Source organism: Aythya fuligula, chromosome 3 (assembly GCF_009819795.1).
Source record: "Aythya fuligula isolate bAytFul2 chromosome 3, bAytFul2.pri, whole genome shotgun sequence".
Lineage (NCBI taxonomy): Eukaryota > Metazoa > Chordata > Aves > Anseriformes > Anatidae > Aythya > Aythya fuligula.
Genome location: NC_045561.1, coordinates 12,900,932 through 12,915,381, shown reverse-complemented (window position 1 = coordinate 12,915,381; position 14,450 = coordinate 12,900,932). Strand labels below are relative to the sequence as shown.

At 46.9% G+C, this 14,450-nt stretch overlaps 1 protein-coding gene across 1 annotated transcript in view; it reads right to left on the bottom strand.

The window, feature by feature from the left end:
- Positions 1–6,563, bottom strand: part of ACSS1 (acyl-CoA synthetase short chain family member 1) — a 36,299-nt gene extending 29,736 nt beyond the window's left edge. The window contains exons 1-2 of the mRNA XM_032183714.1: positions 6,215–6,563; positions 3,121–3,217 (exon numbers count right to left, since the gene is read on the bottom strand). Coding sequence (XP_032039605.1) covers positions 3,121–3,217; positions 6,215–6,563 — 446 coding nt within the window. The remainder of the gene's footprint in view (positions 1–3,120; positions 3,218–6,214) is intronic.
- Positions 6,564–14,450: the final 7,887 nt, after the last annotated feature.

Here is a 14,450-nt window from a genome sequence, read left to right as displayed (position 1 = left end):
AGTCAGGATGGCTCTCCGAAGGAGCAGCTCAGTTTTATAGCAGAGGATGTTATTGGAAGATAGGGATTCATCACAACTGAGCTTGTAAGAACAAGCAATCACCATTCAAGCAAAAACTAAAACGTTTCACCGAAGGCTTTATGGGTGAAAATTTGCCAATAAGGCCATGTCTGAGTTCCCACTGTAGCAAAAAGCCCTTCATCCAGCTCAATAAATACAACCTACCTTGCCAAGAAGCGGGCACACATAGTTGGGGCTCATGGTACAGCCCCACCAGCTCTTTGCTTCCCCTAATGATGAGCCAGCTGGGACAGCACTTTGTGATGTAGCTGCATTTCTTACCAATGCATGGAGGAGGCCCAGCTGATTGAGACTCGTCCCTTACTTGAAGAGGAAGAAGCTTGTTCCAAGCCCCTTTTTCACACAGCAGCTGCCTTCCTTTGCAGCCCATGATGGGAGCAGGGCCAACACTCAGCTGTTTCCTTGCCGCTGACAGCTCCACAGAAGAGAAGAGAGAGCGCTTCCATGCCAGTAGCCACATCTTCCCTCATGCCTCCCAAGGCTTATCTCTAAGGAGCAGAAGCTCACAGCAGCAGGCTTTGCCAAGTGAATAATGGAACAAGCTAGAGCCTTGTACTTCTCAACGCTTGAGCCCCGGGCACCTCCCAGCTGAGATTCCAGGACCTTCTCCAAAGCTCATCCATGAGGCAGTGGCCAAATTAAAGTCTTTACCTTCCTAGTGCACGACTGTGAGGATGCAATCCCATTAACAGTGCCTCCAAATCCTAAGAAAAAGGCATTTCTCTGCCACAGGTACCAGCATTCGGGTACTACTGATATCCCTTTCATCTTCTCATGCTGGGCCTGTCCTGTGCTGAGGCTAATGTGCAGAGGTCAAACTGCCACACTGAGGATTACTGAATAGGCATCACAGTGCCACCTCCTTTTCTGATTCACTTTCCCTCACAAAACTTCTGCCTAAACCAAGACGTTACTGCAAAAATCTTTCAACTAGACTTAGCCTCAAGGGGATGTCAATGCCAACATGCCTTGAAAAACCTTGCTGCCATACATAAAGCCTTTGAAAATGCAGCTCAAAGAAAAGGCTGTTATTTCAAGGCTAAACTTCTGATTCTCTCCCTGCATATACCACCGCTGTCAACACAGCTATTCCTGACAATAACAGGATGAGCAGAAAAATCAAGCAACCTGTTTTACCCACTTGGTAGAAACAACATCTCCTGAAAAACTCTGTCACCAGAACGCAGCCTTGTCTCACCTAAAGTATAAGGAAGAAACAGAAACATAGCTCTCAAATACAAGCAGAAGATTGAAAATAAAGATTGCCAACTTGTCTTTCACCTGAATGTTCTTCTTCCTGGTTCTTTGTTATTGTATCTTTGTAAGGCTGCACAAAGATGGAATCATTTTTCAGATGTGGGTTATTCGTCTTCAAGACACTGCAATGACAAATCCACAGGCTGAAAACATGCTTTTCTCCAAATCTGTTTTTGGCATAGAATCACAGACTCACCTAGGTTGGAAGAGACCTCCAAGATCACCGAGTCCAACCTCTGATCTAACACTAACCAGTCCTCCACTAAACCACATCACTAAACTCTACACCATGCCACAGGCCAAGAGAAAAATAATTCTGTTGCTGCTCAGAAAAGACTTCTCATTCCTCTGGGGATCCTGAGAAGACGATTGGAGGACCCAGAGCAGCTCAGCACATTTCATGTAGCGCAGCCTAAGGGAGAGGCTAGAGTTGCCTTCGATGAGGCTATGCTATCGAATGGGCTGCTCTTCTCAGGTTAATCAAAACACAAAGCACGTCACACAATTCCAACCTCCAACATACCCCATTTCCACACCTGTGACATAAAGAGAGAGGCAGAAGTCCATATGCCACCCCAAACTCTGGAAGAAACCCCGGATTCCATTTACCTTTATGTCACCAGAATGAAAAGGACAAAATTCAAGAGTTTAGCAAAGCTACCTAGTTGGTTATGGCATGCTGTATGGTGCGCTAACCTCCCAAAGCTATTTGCACACTCATTTCTCCCTGCTGACCACCTTCTTCACTCCAATACATCATGTTTTTAGGAGCTTTGATAAATGCCAAAGGTGAACAAGACAAGACAACTGGAACCTATTTATAGTCAAAAAGTTCTGCAAATCCCAACTATCAACATGCTGCAGAAAACATCTTGTTAAAGAGTCAGATGTCAGGACTGCCTGTATCTCCTCTGCTTTCTCGTCCAGCATATCAAACTTCTAGCTCCCTGAAACAGCCACTGAGGAACAGTCTGGGGAACCTTTAATTCTTACTAGGGAGTCGTGAGGTAAAAGGCATTTTTGCAGGCAGACCTGTCTCCTAAGCAAGGGCACACAGCAAGAAGAGAAACATTTGAAGTCTGCCATTTCTAACAAACCCTACTACCTATAGCAGCAATTACAAGTTGGTATCTCTCAGAGCAGCCTCAAGATTGCTCTAAAATGCACTGGGGATGGGGAAGAAGAATACAGGGAACTTGAAACCCCCTCTAGCAAAGACTCCGTATCATGCTGTTGACTAACAACACAAGACGTTGTTTGCACCAATACACTTGCTGCTGTTCTGAAACTGAAAGCTGCTCCCCAAACTATTGCCACAGACACTTCAGAAAGAAAACTGGCAGATGAGACATAAGCCAGCGAGAAAAAAAAAAAAAAAAATCTTTCTGTTCTAAAACCACCCACTTAGAGACAGGGAAACCACAAGCAAGCCTGATTAACACCAAAACCAGATGATGGCAGATCTGAATCTGAAATTCTCAGTAATTACCACTAATTTGCATCCACTGTACTTCTGACTGTGTAGAACATTTATTATATAGGCATTTAAGATCAGGAAGCCCTCATGAAGAAGCCAAGGGAAGAATATCATTTCTAAGTTGGAACAAGACTTCATTTTTCAGCAGATACCTCATCACAATGCCACAAGCTGTAGCTGCATGTCCTATGTACTGGGGTACCTTGGAAGAATGGAGAGTTTCACAAAGGTCTGAGTTCAGAGAAGCAATTCTTCTCCCAGTCCCACCACAACTCCAGGCACTGTAAGAAGAGAAGGTGCCATACCTGTACGTGATGTGCACTGCAGTTCCCGGCTCGTCTCTCTCCCAGATCAAAGCCACTCTGTCCGGAGACTTTTCGACATGTTGATCCAAGCAATTTACTGTAAGAAAGCAGAAGTTTAATCAAAGCCTAATAACACACACAGAGTTCTGTAAACTCAGCTCGGTCAAGCATAACAGCAGGTAGACTTAAGTTGAAACTTCATCAGCCACCTAGCTAGCTGCCCGCTCATTTCAAACACTGGGAAGTCATCCTTTACATTGACAGCATTGTAGTAATAGGAAAGTTGTCTTTGCCATATTTGTTGTGTACAAATACCACAAATACCATACTGAATTGGTACAGCTGCCTTAGAGATGACATCTCCACAAGAGGCCTTGCCTGATTCAGTTCAGCTCAGTGGCACTCAGGGGAGCTGTGCTTAAACCAGCCAAAAATCTCTGCCCTGCTCCCACCAGCGCCAAGACAAGGAGGACACTCTTATGCTTTTCCTCACCAGAGCAGTGTTTTACCACGTAAATCTGACAGACTTGCCTTCCCCAGCTTGCATTTTTAGCACTGCATCATTTGGATTTTCTAATTACAGCTCACGCAAAGCATTTTTATTCTAAGGTATAATTGGAAGGGCTGAATCTCCATTTACTGAAAATAATCTCAAACTTTAGGATCTAGTGTAAACACACACAGTAGAGACATGTATCTATATATTACTAGACAGCTGGGAAAGATGAACACATCTCAAACTGTGTGCTACAACTCCTAAAATATGAAGGGCAAATTCACTTTTGAAGGTCCATTTCCCCATGTAACAACCAGTGGTAAAAGGGACCTGGACAACTATGTGAGGTGAAGTTTGAGCGAAGGGACAGAGAGTACCCACCTTAAAAAAAACTTCTCAAGAATCCACTCAAGAAGCCTGCCCACACGTTCAGCAGCTACTTGTCTGATGATTAAAGATTAGCCTTGTAAATTTTTAAATTTACAGCCTAAACTACAGTTTCGTACTTCATTATATGCTTGTAAAGGCAGTTACGATATTTCAATAGACAATTATTAAAAACCAGTCAGCCACACTGCTGTACAACTCAGTGATAACCCTGAAAAAGAAATAAATGCTGAGTTTCAGATCACATTTCCTAGAGATATTAATACTAGTGAGGAAGGATTTTATTTTTCCAGATAAATTAGGTGCAATGAAAGCTGCCTATTGTTCTGTCAAAACTTGTGAAGGTTAGGTGAACTGCAGCCCTGGAGCCTGCTTCTGCTGTTCTATGATCAAAGCTGATTTACAGCACTACAAGTAAGGTGGAAATGAAGCTCTGAAGATGAGCAGGAGATAAAATAACCTCAGAATTCAGCATGTTTCACTACAAGAACAACTCTCTATCTCAAAAATACGAAAAAAAGCCCTTCAGTTGTTTTAAGGCTTTTACTTTTGAATGTAAATTTCTGCAGTAATACTAAAATAAATAAATAAATAAATAAATAAATAAATAAATAAATAAATAAAGGAGATAAAATTTCTTTATTTCTTAACACAATACAGGAGGACAAAAGCTCTGAGGAGGAATGCTTTAAGCATACACTGATTTCCTCTGTTGTCCATCCATATGTAATCAGATCTGTTGTGGTTTGTTCTGGGACCCTTACCAACTCCTGCCTCCGAGCTCATTGCAGCAATACCCTTACATATTGCACCACATTACAGTAAAATACATTAACAGAAATTCATTTCCCAAGCAGCATTCCCTTCTCATACCCAGATTTCAGTGGGTATTTCTGTTACAGCGAGCCCAGTGAGAGTTTCTGTTCTTTGCCCGGTAAGAACTGACCAGTGAATCGGGGCCAAACACTCTTATTTCCTTCCTGACATTGCAAGTGCCTTTCTCTCATTTCACAAAACAGAACTTGGTGACCTGCCCCCTACCGCTACACCCTAATGGTTTCTCCGTCTGTTTTCTTGCTTCCTCGACAAGGCTTGGAAAAGCACGCAGAAAAAATTCAACGAGACATGCTCCTGAGGACACGGTGCCTTGCAGGTACAGTAGCTCCTTGGGGTCTTTTCCTGGAAAGGAGTCACAATGAGATAAACCCCCAAGCGCTGAACCTCATGCCTCTGCAAGGTCTCCCCCAGGCAAAAAGCCTGTTCCAAATCAGAGATCTGAGCTGTTGTGTGCTTTCTTATCCGCTGTTCCAATCAAGAGATCAAGGGACAAAACTCGAGCCTCTTAGCAGAAAACCAGCCACTCGGTGGCTGAGTACCATGCTATTCATCTCCATCATGCTTTAAAAGAAGGAAAACAGTCACAGCAAAACCATTTAATTCTCTGCAGCTGTGTTTCAGTGGTCTGTGACTTGTTTTTGTTTTTTTTTTTCAAGCTATGCAGAGAAAACATAAGAGGCATTCAGTGTCTGCAGAAGAACCAGATGCAAGACACGGTGTAAAATCAGACCCAGAAACAGCTGGATTTTACCTGACCCATATGGGATTAAGAAAAAGGTGCTGATTCTGCTATATAAATGAAATAATGGATCCCAAACAACCCTCTGTGCTCAGCCAGGATCTTCCTTTCAACGGGAAGCAGTGAAAACATGAGTTTGGCTGAAGTCTGGGTGCTGGAAGCAGGGCCGTACAAACAGCTCTGTTCCCTTGGGAACTCCACAGCTGGGAATCCTCCCGTGGGGACAGCTGTGTTTTGGGAAGCCCAGAGGAGGGTCCGCTCTTTTGTGCTAAAGCAAGGTGGCTTTATACGAAAATATACTTCCCTATTAAAAGACCTCAGCACCGAGTTACACCCTAGGTAGGGCTGGGGTTTTAGTCTCACTAGATGGAGCCTGCCCATGGTATGGAAGAGACGACAAGGCTGATACAGCCCGAAATAAACTGAGGGCAGTCAGGACAGACACAGCAAGGAGCAGGGACTGGACTCCAGCTCCCTTCACGCTCAGCCTCCAGCTGAAACAACCGAAAAGCAACAGGTCCTGCCGAAAACTCGACTGCTGAAGAGCTTCGGTTCCCCACCAGCACCCAGCCCCCGAGCAGCTGCGGGCACAGCATCACCGCGGGCGCAGCCCCGGGGCAGGGGGGCAGCCTTACCGGAGACGTTGAGGCGGCCACCGAGGAACCAGCGGGCTCCGGCTCCATCCCAGCCGGCCTCGCAGGCGGTGTGGAAGGGGCTGTCCCAGCGCAGCGAGCCCCGAGCCGCTTCGGCCCAAAAAGCTACGGGGTCGCGGGCAGCCCGCTCCTGCCATGCCCCGTAGCCGCCGGGGGGGAGCTGAGCGGGGCCGCCCCCGCAGCGGCGCCGGGCAGGGAGCGGGAGCCGCAGCCGGAGCCGGCGGCTGAGGCAGCGCAGCGCCAGCGCCATGGGGCACGGCCCTGCTCCGCCGTCCTCGGGGCCCTCCGGGTGCCGGCCCCAACCCCGGCACCGCCCCGGGAACACCCCCATGGCTTCGGGAGACACCGCCCGCACGGGGAGGGCCGGGAGCTGTGGGGTGGCTGAGGGGGGCAGCTCCTCGCTGGGGATGAGCACAGGGGGAGGATGATCCCCCTCGTGAGGCAGCGCTGGGTGTCCTCAGCCTCCGTTGTCAGTCGTGGTCAGCTCGGTGGCAACAACACCCAGTGTTTCCAGTCAGGCCCCAGCACGGACTGGTGTGTGGGTCTGTTCCTCCCCAGGTGCAGGGCCTTGATTTAGGAACCCTCCTGAAGCCAGGCAGACACCCTGACAGCCTCGGGGACACACATTGCACACACATAAGCACCCACCAACCACACAGTCCTGGAGAAAACCCCCTAAGAGATGCTCACCCCAATGCATCCCTGTGTCCACACAGCTCTGGGAACCCCCTCTGAACCCACACGCAGACATGAGTCCTACCACTGCCCCCTTATCGCTTTCACAGCTTTAAACAGGGTAGGTCTCCATCCTCTTTTTCCTGGCTTTTCTTTTTCTGCGAGCATCATTATTACCACAACGTGGAGCTCCCAGCTTTGGTATCACGGTGCTCCTCCACCTCCCTTCAGTCACAGCACCAGGGGGACTGAGAGACACGGTTCAACCCTGACCCGCAAAAATGAGCGCTGAGATTTTGCAGCAGATAACGCCGACCTTCTTCTTTGCACATAACGCTGCCCTCTTTGCTGTGCAGTAATTCTCTTAGGTGGTCTGGCCCTGCCTCCCAGCACATAGTTGGAAAGCTCGTAGCCAGGTCTGGGATTCCTTAAGAAGTGCCAAACTATCGAGTGTTTCCTAAATGCCACCTCAATGAATTTCCAGAATTTGGGCAGACAAAGCACACTTCATATTCAAGAATAGCGACTTTAACCTATTCTTTGTGCTAAGCTCTAGCTTGTTCTGGCAGTGGTAGCAACAAGGTAGTGTTTTCTCTGGATTTCCTAGGAATATCACCAGACATTTTATCTAGGTAAATAGTATAGACCTTATCAGGACTCAGATTTCTGGCACTTCTGAGGTTTCCAGCTGTGTTTTATAGGTAACACATAAGATTAAATACACCCTTAACTTCCTTGTAAAGTTGGCATTGTCACACTGCTAATGCAATTATGTATCCCTTCCTTGTCTTCTCAACGCCAATGTTTCTTTTTGGGTAAGTGCTAAGTTATAACCAATAGTGTGTGTGCCACCTGGTGCCAGATGGGAGTATGGGGAGTTGTTTTGCTTTCGGTTGGTTTGCTTAGGGTAGCTCAAAAGTTTTCCATCAAAATTGCTTATAGGCAATAAATAAATAAATAAACCAGTATTTCAGATGAAAGCTTTTCACACACACACACACACAAAACAGCAGATAGAAATGGGGGGGAAGTGTTGTCCAAAAAAACAGAGCATGAAATTAAATTCTTTGGCCTGAAAAACTAGCTGTTTAATTTGCCTAGGCTGCTGCAGACCTTGAAATCTTCTGGGAATGCTGCCATTCTCTGATTTTCTTCCATATAAGACTGATTTTCCTCTTCCAACATGAAGTTTTATTATTTTTTTTCATGCTTCACCAGGCAACCCTCCATCCTCAGGTTTTGGCTGTCTTTTTCCTCAAAGAAAGCTGTGACCACCATCAGCACAACTCGGGCACAATCCAGCCTGCAGAGCACCTGATCTCCCAGCTCAGCTGGGCTGCTTGGCAGGACAAGGACAACCCTAAATTCTTGCTTTGAAGAGAGCTGGGCAGAGGGGAGATGAGGTTTTGTTAATGCCTCCCTGTCCCTGACTTTCTGGTGATGAAGGCTGACAGCAGACTGCTTACTTTCAAAAGCAAATGAGGGTTACAGCAATTCTCATTAAGTACAGTGGTTGAGTATGCCAGGAAAGGCTGGAGCTAGGTAAAAGCAGTTACGGAATTGCATTTCTCCATTCAGAAGCCCCTCCTGGCATTATGAAGTCCCAACAGTGATGCTGGTGTTAGCAGCTCTGGGGACATCCACTTACTGTGATCCATGAACCTCTTAAAGGCAGCTCCCAAAGGCTTGTGGCCACCACTGCAGTGGGATTCATTCCCTGGTGCAGCCAAGATTCCTGAGACAGCCTCCTGCTCCTGCCAGGCACCCTCACTGAACATGAGATTTTAGCAGCCCTTGGCATGTATCAAGGGTCTTTTATGCTGACATCATGGCAAGTACTGAGGAACCAAGCCAGTAGCGGCGTGAGTATTGGGTGAGTTTGGCTATGGGTATCTGTTAATCAGAGCTGTAGCAAAAACAAAAACAAACTAATGAACACACACCAAAAATAAATAAACAAAAAATCAGCATCCACCAATCCTCTCCTATTCCGACTACTAAAACATCCAACAATGTCACTTATTGGCCTCATCTTTGATTCCTGTCAATAAATACAAGACTTGCTCAATGCAGCTTGCAAGCATCCTGTCCTCAGGGTGCCAGCATAAAGCTAAACACAGGCAGAGGTATTTGCAGGATCACGACCTTCAACTGGAAACACTCAAGCACAGGATTTTCATCCCTGCTGGGTTAAGTAGCATTTGGAGTCCTAGAAAGGCAGTCAGGCTTCTCTGCATCCATCAGTGACCTGCTGGAGATGGTTTGAAGCCTCAGCCTTCAGTCTCAGCAGCTCTGGGACTCCACCAAAGAGGCTTATCCCGGCTCCAGCCTCCATGCCACAGCACCTCTCCATGGGTTCATTCTGCATTTACCCCACAAACCACCTCTTGCTTTCACAGGCTTGTGCAACCTGGGAGATCAGGAATATTAGGGGATTTCTGTTTGTGCCCCACTCCTGGGCACAGCTATCCCATGGACACACACAATGACACCCTCTGACAGATTTGCTCTGCATTCCTGTATCAAATACCCAATTCTGTCATAACACAGAGTTTTAGGAAGCTCCACATGCAACCCTGTTGTGGAAAGCCTTTTTTATTGCAGGGCAGCTGAGGAAGAAGGCTGGCCTGCAGCCCACCCCAACCAACACAACACAACCATATTACTCTTGGGAACTGCAGTTTTGAGACTGGGCTTCAGACATGCAGTCTTGACTTTCAAAGGGCTGATGAGAAAAACTCTGCTCAGTCTTTTTCCGTCCCTTTTTCCCTGCTACAAAGCAGGTATTTGACCTGTGTTATGTTTCCCAATTGCTTGTCCCCATTTTTCCTTTAATGTCCTAAAATTGAGAGTAAGAAGATAATGAAACCCATGAATTTGTTGTAACTGTTCTACTCCTAACCATGTTTTTCAATGGTCTTCCCACCTAGTGTGCACACAACTGATACCTGACCCCACAAAGAAAGGTAGGAAAAGGCAAAAACAGGCAAAACTACAGAGCCACGTACACACTAGTATTGCTGTGTGCTTTGTACCTGAAACTCCTAGTTGATAAACCTCTCCATCATGCCAGCCTCCTCTTGGGACTGCCCACCACAAGTAGGGACAGAAGGCTTCAGCACCAAACTCTTCTGTCCCCTCCAGCTTGGTAGTGATGCCCTGGGCTTGGTGTCGATGTGGCAGAGGCACGTTCATGAGCCAACAGTTGTCTGGGGAAAAAGACTGAGAAAAGTAGGAAGCTTCCAGCTCTTGCTTGATTTCCACGTCAGCTCATCAAGTAATATTGTGTTCTCCATCCTTTCAATAAAGGCCAGACACACAAATTACAATATAATTCTGACTGAGCATGGGAAACCTTCTCCAGGGGAGGGACCTGCTGGTCTCTTCATCCTTGGAGATCTTCCAAACTGGCCTGGACAAAACCCTGCTCTAATTTTGGTAAGTTAGCCCTGCCAGCAAGGCCTTCCCCAGCCAGGGCCAAGTACCCAGGAAGGTGGATGCAGCGATGGTTGCCAAATCCAACCAGGAGCCCAAATCATCAGTCAAGTCTGTGGTGATGAAGCAGGTGTGAGGTGGAGCCAGAAAGTCACTCTACAGATGAGGATCAGGTCCAGTGATGGTAGCCTGGGTCAGGCATTTTCCTGTGGCTTTTGGCAGGCCCATACTGACAAGACAGGGCCAAGCGCAAGTTAGGAAGCCTATCCGCAAGTCAGGATCCATGTGCAAACCAGCACAGCATTGCTCAGGCAGGGACTGAAGACTGATCTCTAACAGGGCACATGGGCCCGTGGGCAGGGAAGTCCCGGTGAGGCTGGTAGGAGCCGTTAAGGCTTCTTAGTGCACCCAGGACCAAGACAGTCTCCTCCAAAACAATCCTGCTGGGTTTGTGCTTGGTGCCCCATGCACATTTTAAGTCCTCCAGCTCAGGGCACCTGGGGTGTATTTACTTCGGCTACGTAGAAGCTATCACGCATAAATGCCAGGCTCCGGATCCTCACTCACTATTCAGGTCAAGGACTGGGCTGCAAGTTTTGGCTTTAATTTGGTTACGTGCCTACATTGCTGTTTCCTGGCAGATCATGGGAGGAAGGTCGGCTGGCTTGCGGCAGCTTACATGCACGTGGCTTTTAGGCTGCAGCCAAAGCGTTCCTCTAGATCTGGAAGTTTGAAGATGGTTGGAAAAGCCATCTGAGTGGTTAGAAAGCTGCCTGGCAGAGAAGGACCTGGGAGTACTGGTGGCTAGTCAACTGAATATGAGCCAGCAGCGTGCTCAGGTGGCCAAGAAGGCCAACAGCATCCTGGCTCGTACAAGAAACGGCGTGGCCAGCAGGACTAAGGAAGCCATTGTGCCCCTGTACTTGGCTCTGGTGAGGCCGCACCCCAAGTACTATGTTCAGTTCTGGGCCCCTCGCTACAAGAAGGATATTGAGGGGCTCCAGTGAGTCCAGGGAAGGGCAACAAAGCTGGTGAGGGATCTGGAGAACAAGTCTTATGAGGAGCGGCTGAGGGAGCTGGGATTGTTCGCTCTGGAGAAGAGGAGGCTCAGGGGCGACCTTATCGCTCTCTACAGATACCTTAAAGGAGGCTGTAGCGAGGTGGGGGTTGGTCTGTTCTCACATGTGCCTGGTGATCGGACAAGGGGGAATGGCTAAAGTTGCACCAGGGGAGGTGTAGGCTGGATGTTAGGAAAAACTTCTTCACCAAAAGGGTCGTTAGGCATTGGAACGGGCTGCCCAGAGGAGTGGTCGAGTCACCATCCCTGGAGGTCTTTAAAAGATGTTTAGGTGTGGAGCTTAGGGATACGGCTTAGTGGAGGACTGGTTAGTGTTACATCAGAGGTTGGACTACGTGATCTTGGAGGTCTCTTCCAACCTAGGTGATTCTGTGTTGCCGTCTCCAAGCTGGGATACAACCACCTGTTAGTTTGGCATAACTGAATTTTGTGTTCCTTGCACTAGCTGTTCCTTCACCTCCTCTTCAGAGACAAGGACTTGCATCTCTTTCACGCTCCTTCATTAGTAAACAAACCAGGATAGATTAAAGCCCCTTTCTTCACATCAGGAAGATCCCTGCCTTTGGTTTCAGTGAAAATTCAGACCCTAGCACCTGAAGTTTCTTCTGGATGGTGTTTCCTCTGTATAGGGTAATTTCATTTCCCTGTTGAAGACTTACAAGGGCGTAGTAACAAAAGCAAAGGCATAAAACAGTCCAGGAGGCATAGGCTGCTTTTGAGCCTGCAGCAGACTATAGGTATGATATTATCATTTCAGACAAATACAGTCTACGTAACGTGAACGGTTTCAGCACGCTTGCACTCTGCCAAAAGCCAGAAAATGGGACCTTCATTTTATGACCAGATGGAAAAGAAAAACAACAACGACAAAAATTAAGAGAAGGAACTTTTCCTTCACCTAAATTTTATTATTTTGCAACTCCTTCAGGTGTCCACAAGGAATTATCAACACCCTCCTCTCCCCTCCCCAACCCCCCCTTCACCAAAAAAAAAAAAAAAATAGAGGGACATTGTGGCATAGAGGTATAATTTCAGTTCACACCAGAAGACATTCTTCTCACTGAAGTACAGCTAAGCCCCACAAAGCATCAAAACAAAACAAGCCTAAAAGAGATGTATTTACGAGTTAGTTTTACGTGCCGGCATTATTTCCTTGTCTGGTCTCGCATTCAGGGCAAGATCTGTCTGGGGGCGGGGGGGAACGTGTAATGCTGTGCAAGGTTGTTTGGTGGTATGAGCGACAACATGACTTTAAAATTTTGAGCTGTTTGTATAGAAGCAAAGTACAGAAGAGTACACTATCCCCAAGGGCAACGTAGAAACTACCTGTTGCTTCTCAGGTTTAAAAGTTAAAAGGTGTAAGCAGCTGTTTGAGTACCATACTGATGTATACATGAACATTTTCCTCTCCAATGTCCAAGTTGGAGTGCAACATTTTTCATCGTGCTCTCAGATCAGGATTCTGACTCTAACAATGGTTCCTAGTGCAAATTTCCAGAGAAGGGGGAAGCAAACCAGTCCTGACTGCTTTGAATGAGATGGAGAGAGCAAACAAACGTAGACGAAGAAGATAAACCTGTAGGAATGTTTTCAGATAATTGCCACTGTCCAAAAGCTTTAGAGTGGTTGAATCCTTCAAAGTTCATTACTGAAAACTCCGGCAGCATCACTGAATTTGAAGGAGTAAGATAGACTTGCACCATCGCAGAGCCTCAGCCACAGTTTAAATGGGCACTACCTCTAACTTCACAAGAATGAAAAAGAAAAGGTCATCTTTCTACCTTGTCAGTTACTGGCAGACCTAGAGAAAGAAAAAACAAGAGAGTTGTTAACATTAGGACGTAATGCTTTTTTTTAGGACATCTCACCAAATGTGTAATATTGAGTAGTAACCGGACAACAAATGAAAGGGAAGAAGAAGGGGTAGAAGGTACTTGCACGGCCTTAATTTCCGTGGCAATTGACAACAACCACAATCCACAATGATTTCTAAGTGCCTTACACCATTGACCCTTGAGGCACAAAAACAGGATTCCCCCATTAGGTAAGGGGAGTACAATCCCTCTCAAAACATGAGAGTCTGGGGACCGCGACTGAGTACTGAAAATCTTAAGGCTAGGATGTTCACATACCAGAAAGGAAACGCACATTTTAGCACTAAACCTAAGCCTTTCGAGGCAGGCTGGGAACCGGTTCTTTTTAACCCAGGGTCCATTTCAGCACCTTCAAAGCTAAAGAAATGGTTGACTGCTCTGTTGAATTGTGCTCCAGAAAAGTGAGAAAGACTCACGTTCCTCTTAACAGAAAGAGCTTAATAAAGAGCTTGCTTCTATCCTAAAGATGAGTTTTGGATTCAAACGTACCCCGTCCAAGATGAACAACTACCTTAACTTTGTGGGGTTTATATTCTGCGTAAGAGATTTGTGACGTCAAGCTTCACAGCTTCTCCTCTGGATGCAGGAAGGAGGCTACGGATGTAGAAAAGGGCAAGACAACTTCCAAAACTAAATTGCATTGCCACAAAACTAATGTAACGTATCCCTGCAAGCACAGAAACTCCTTTGCAAACCACCACAGATTAGACATTAGGGCTAAAGAGTGCGGAAAGGACTGTTTCACAACTGTATGCATACTGCCAACTTTAGGAGCCAGTCAAACGGAGATGAGAGCTTGAGATCCCAACGGTGGCTTGGATATCCTGCGCCCCTATCCTGCGCCCCTATCCACAAATTTGCCATCAGCAAATTTGCTCAAAATACCATCGTGGTCCTCCCTCCTGCTGGGCTGTGAGTACCCTGCTCTCGGCCTTGTGGGCTCATTTTCCCTATAGAAAAGGCTGCTGGCAGCAGGACATGCAGGTAGAAAGAGCTGAATGTGTCTGGCCACGAGTTTCTCCCCGAGGTGCATCCCTCCATGGGAAAGCTCTATGAGGCCCTCAGGCATGTCTGGAAGGCAGCCTGGGAGAGCGGCGTGCCAAAGACATCCACGGCAGCAGGTTGGGTATTGAAAAGGGGGCCTGGAGGCCACCCA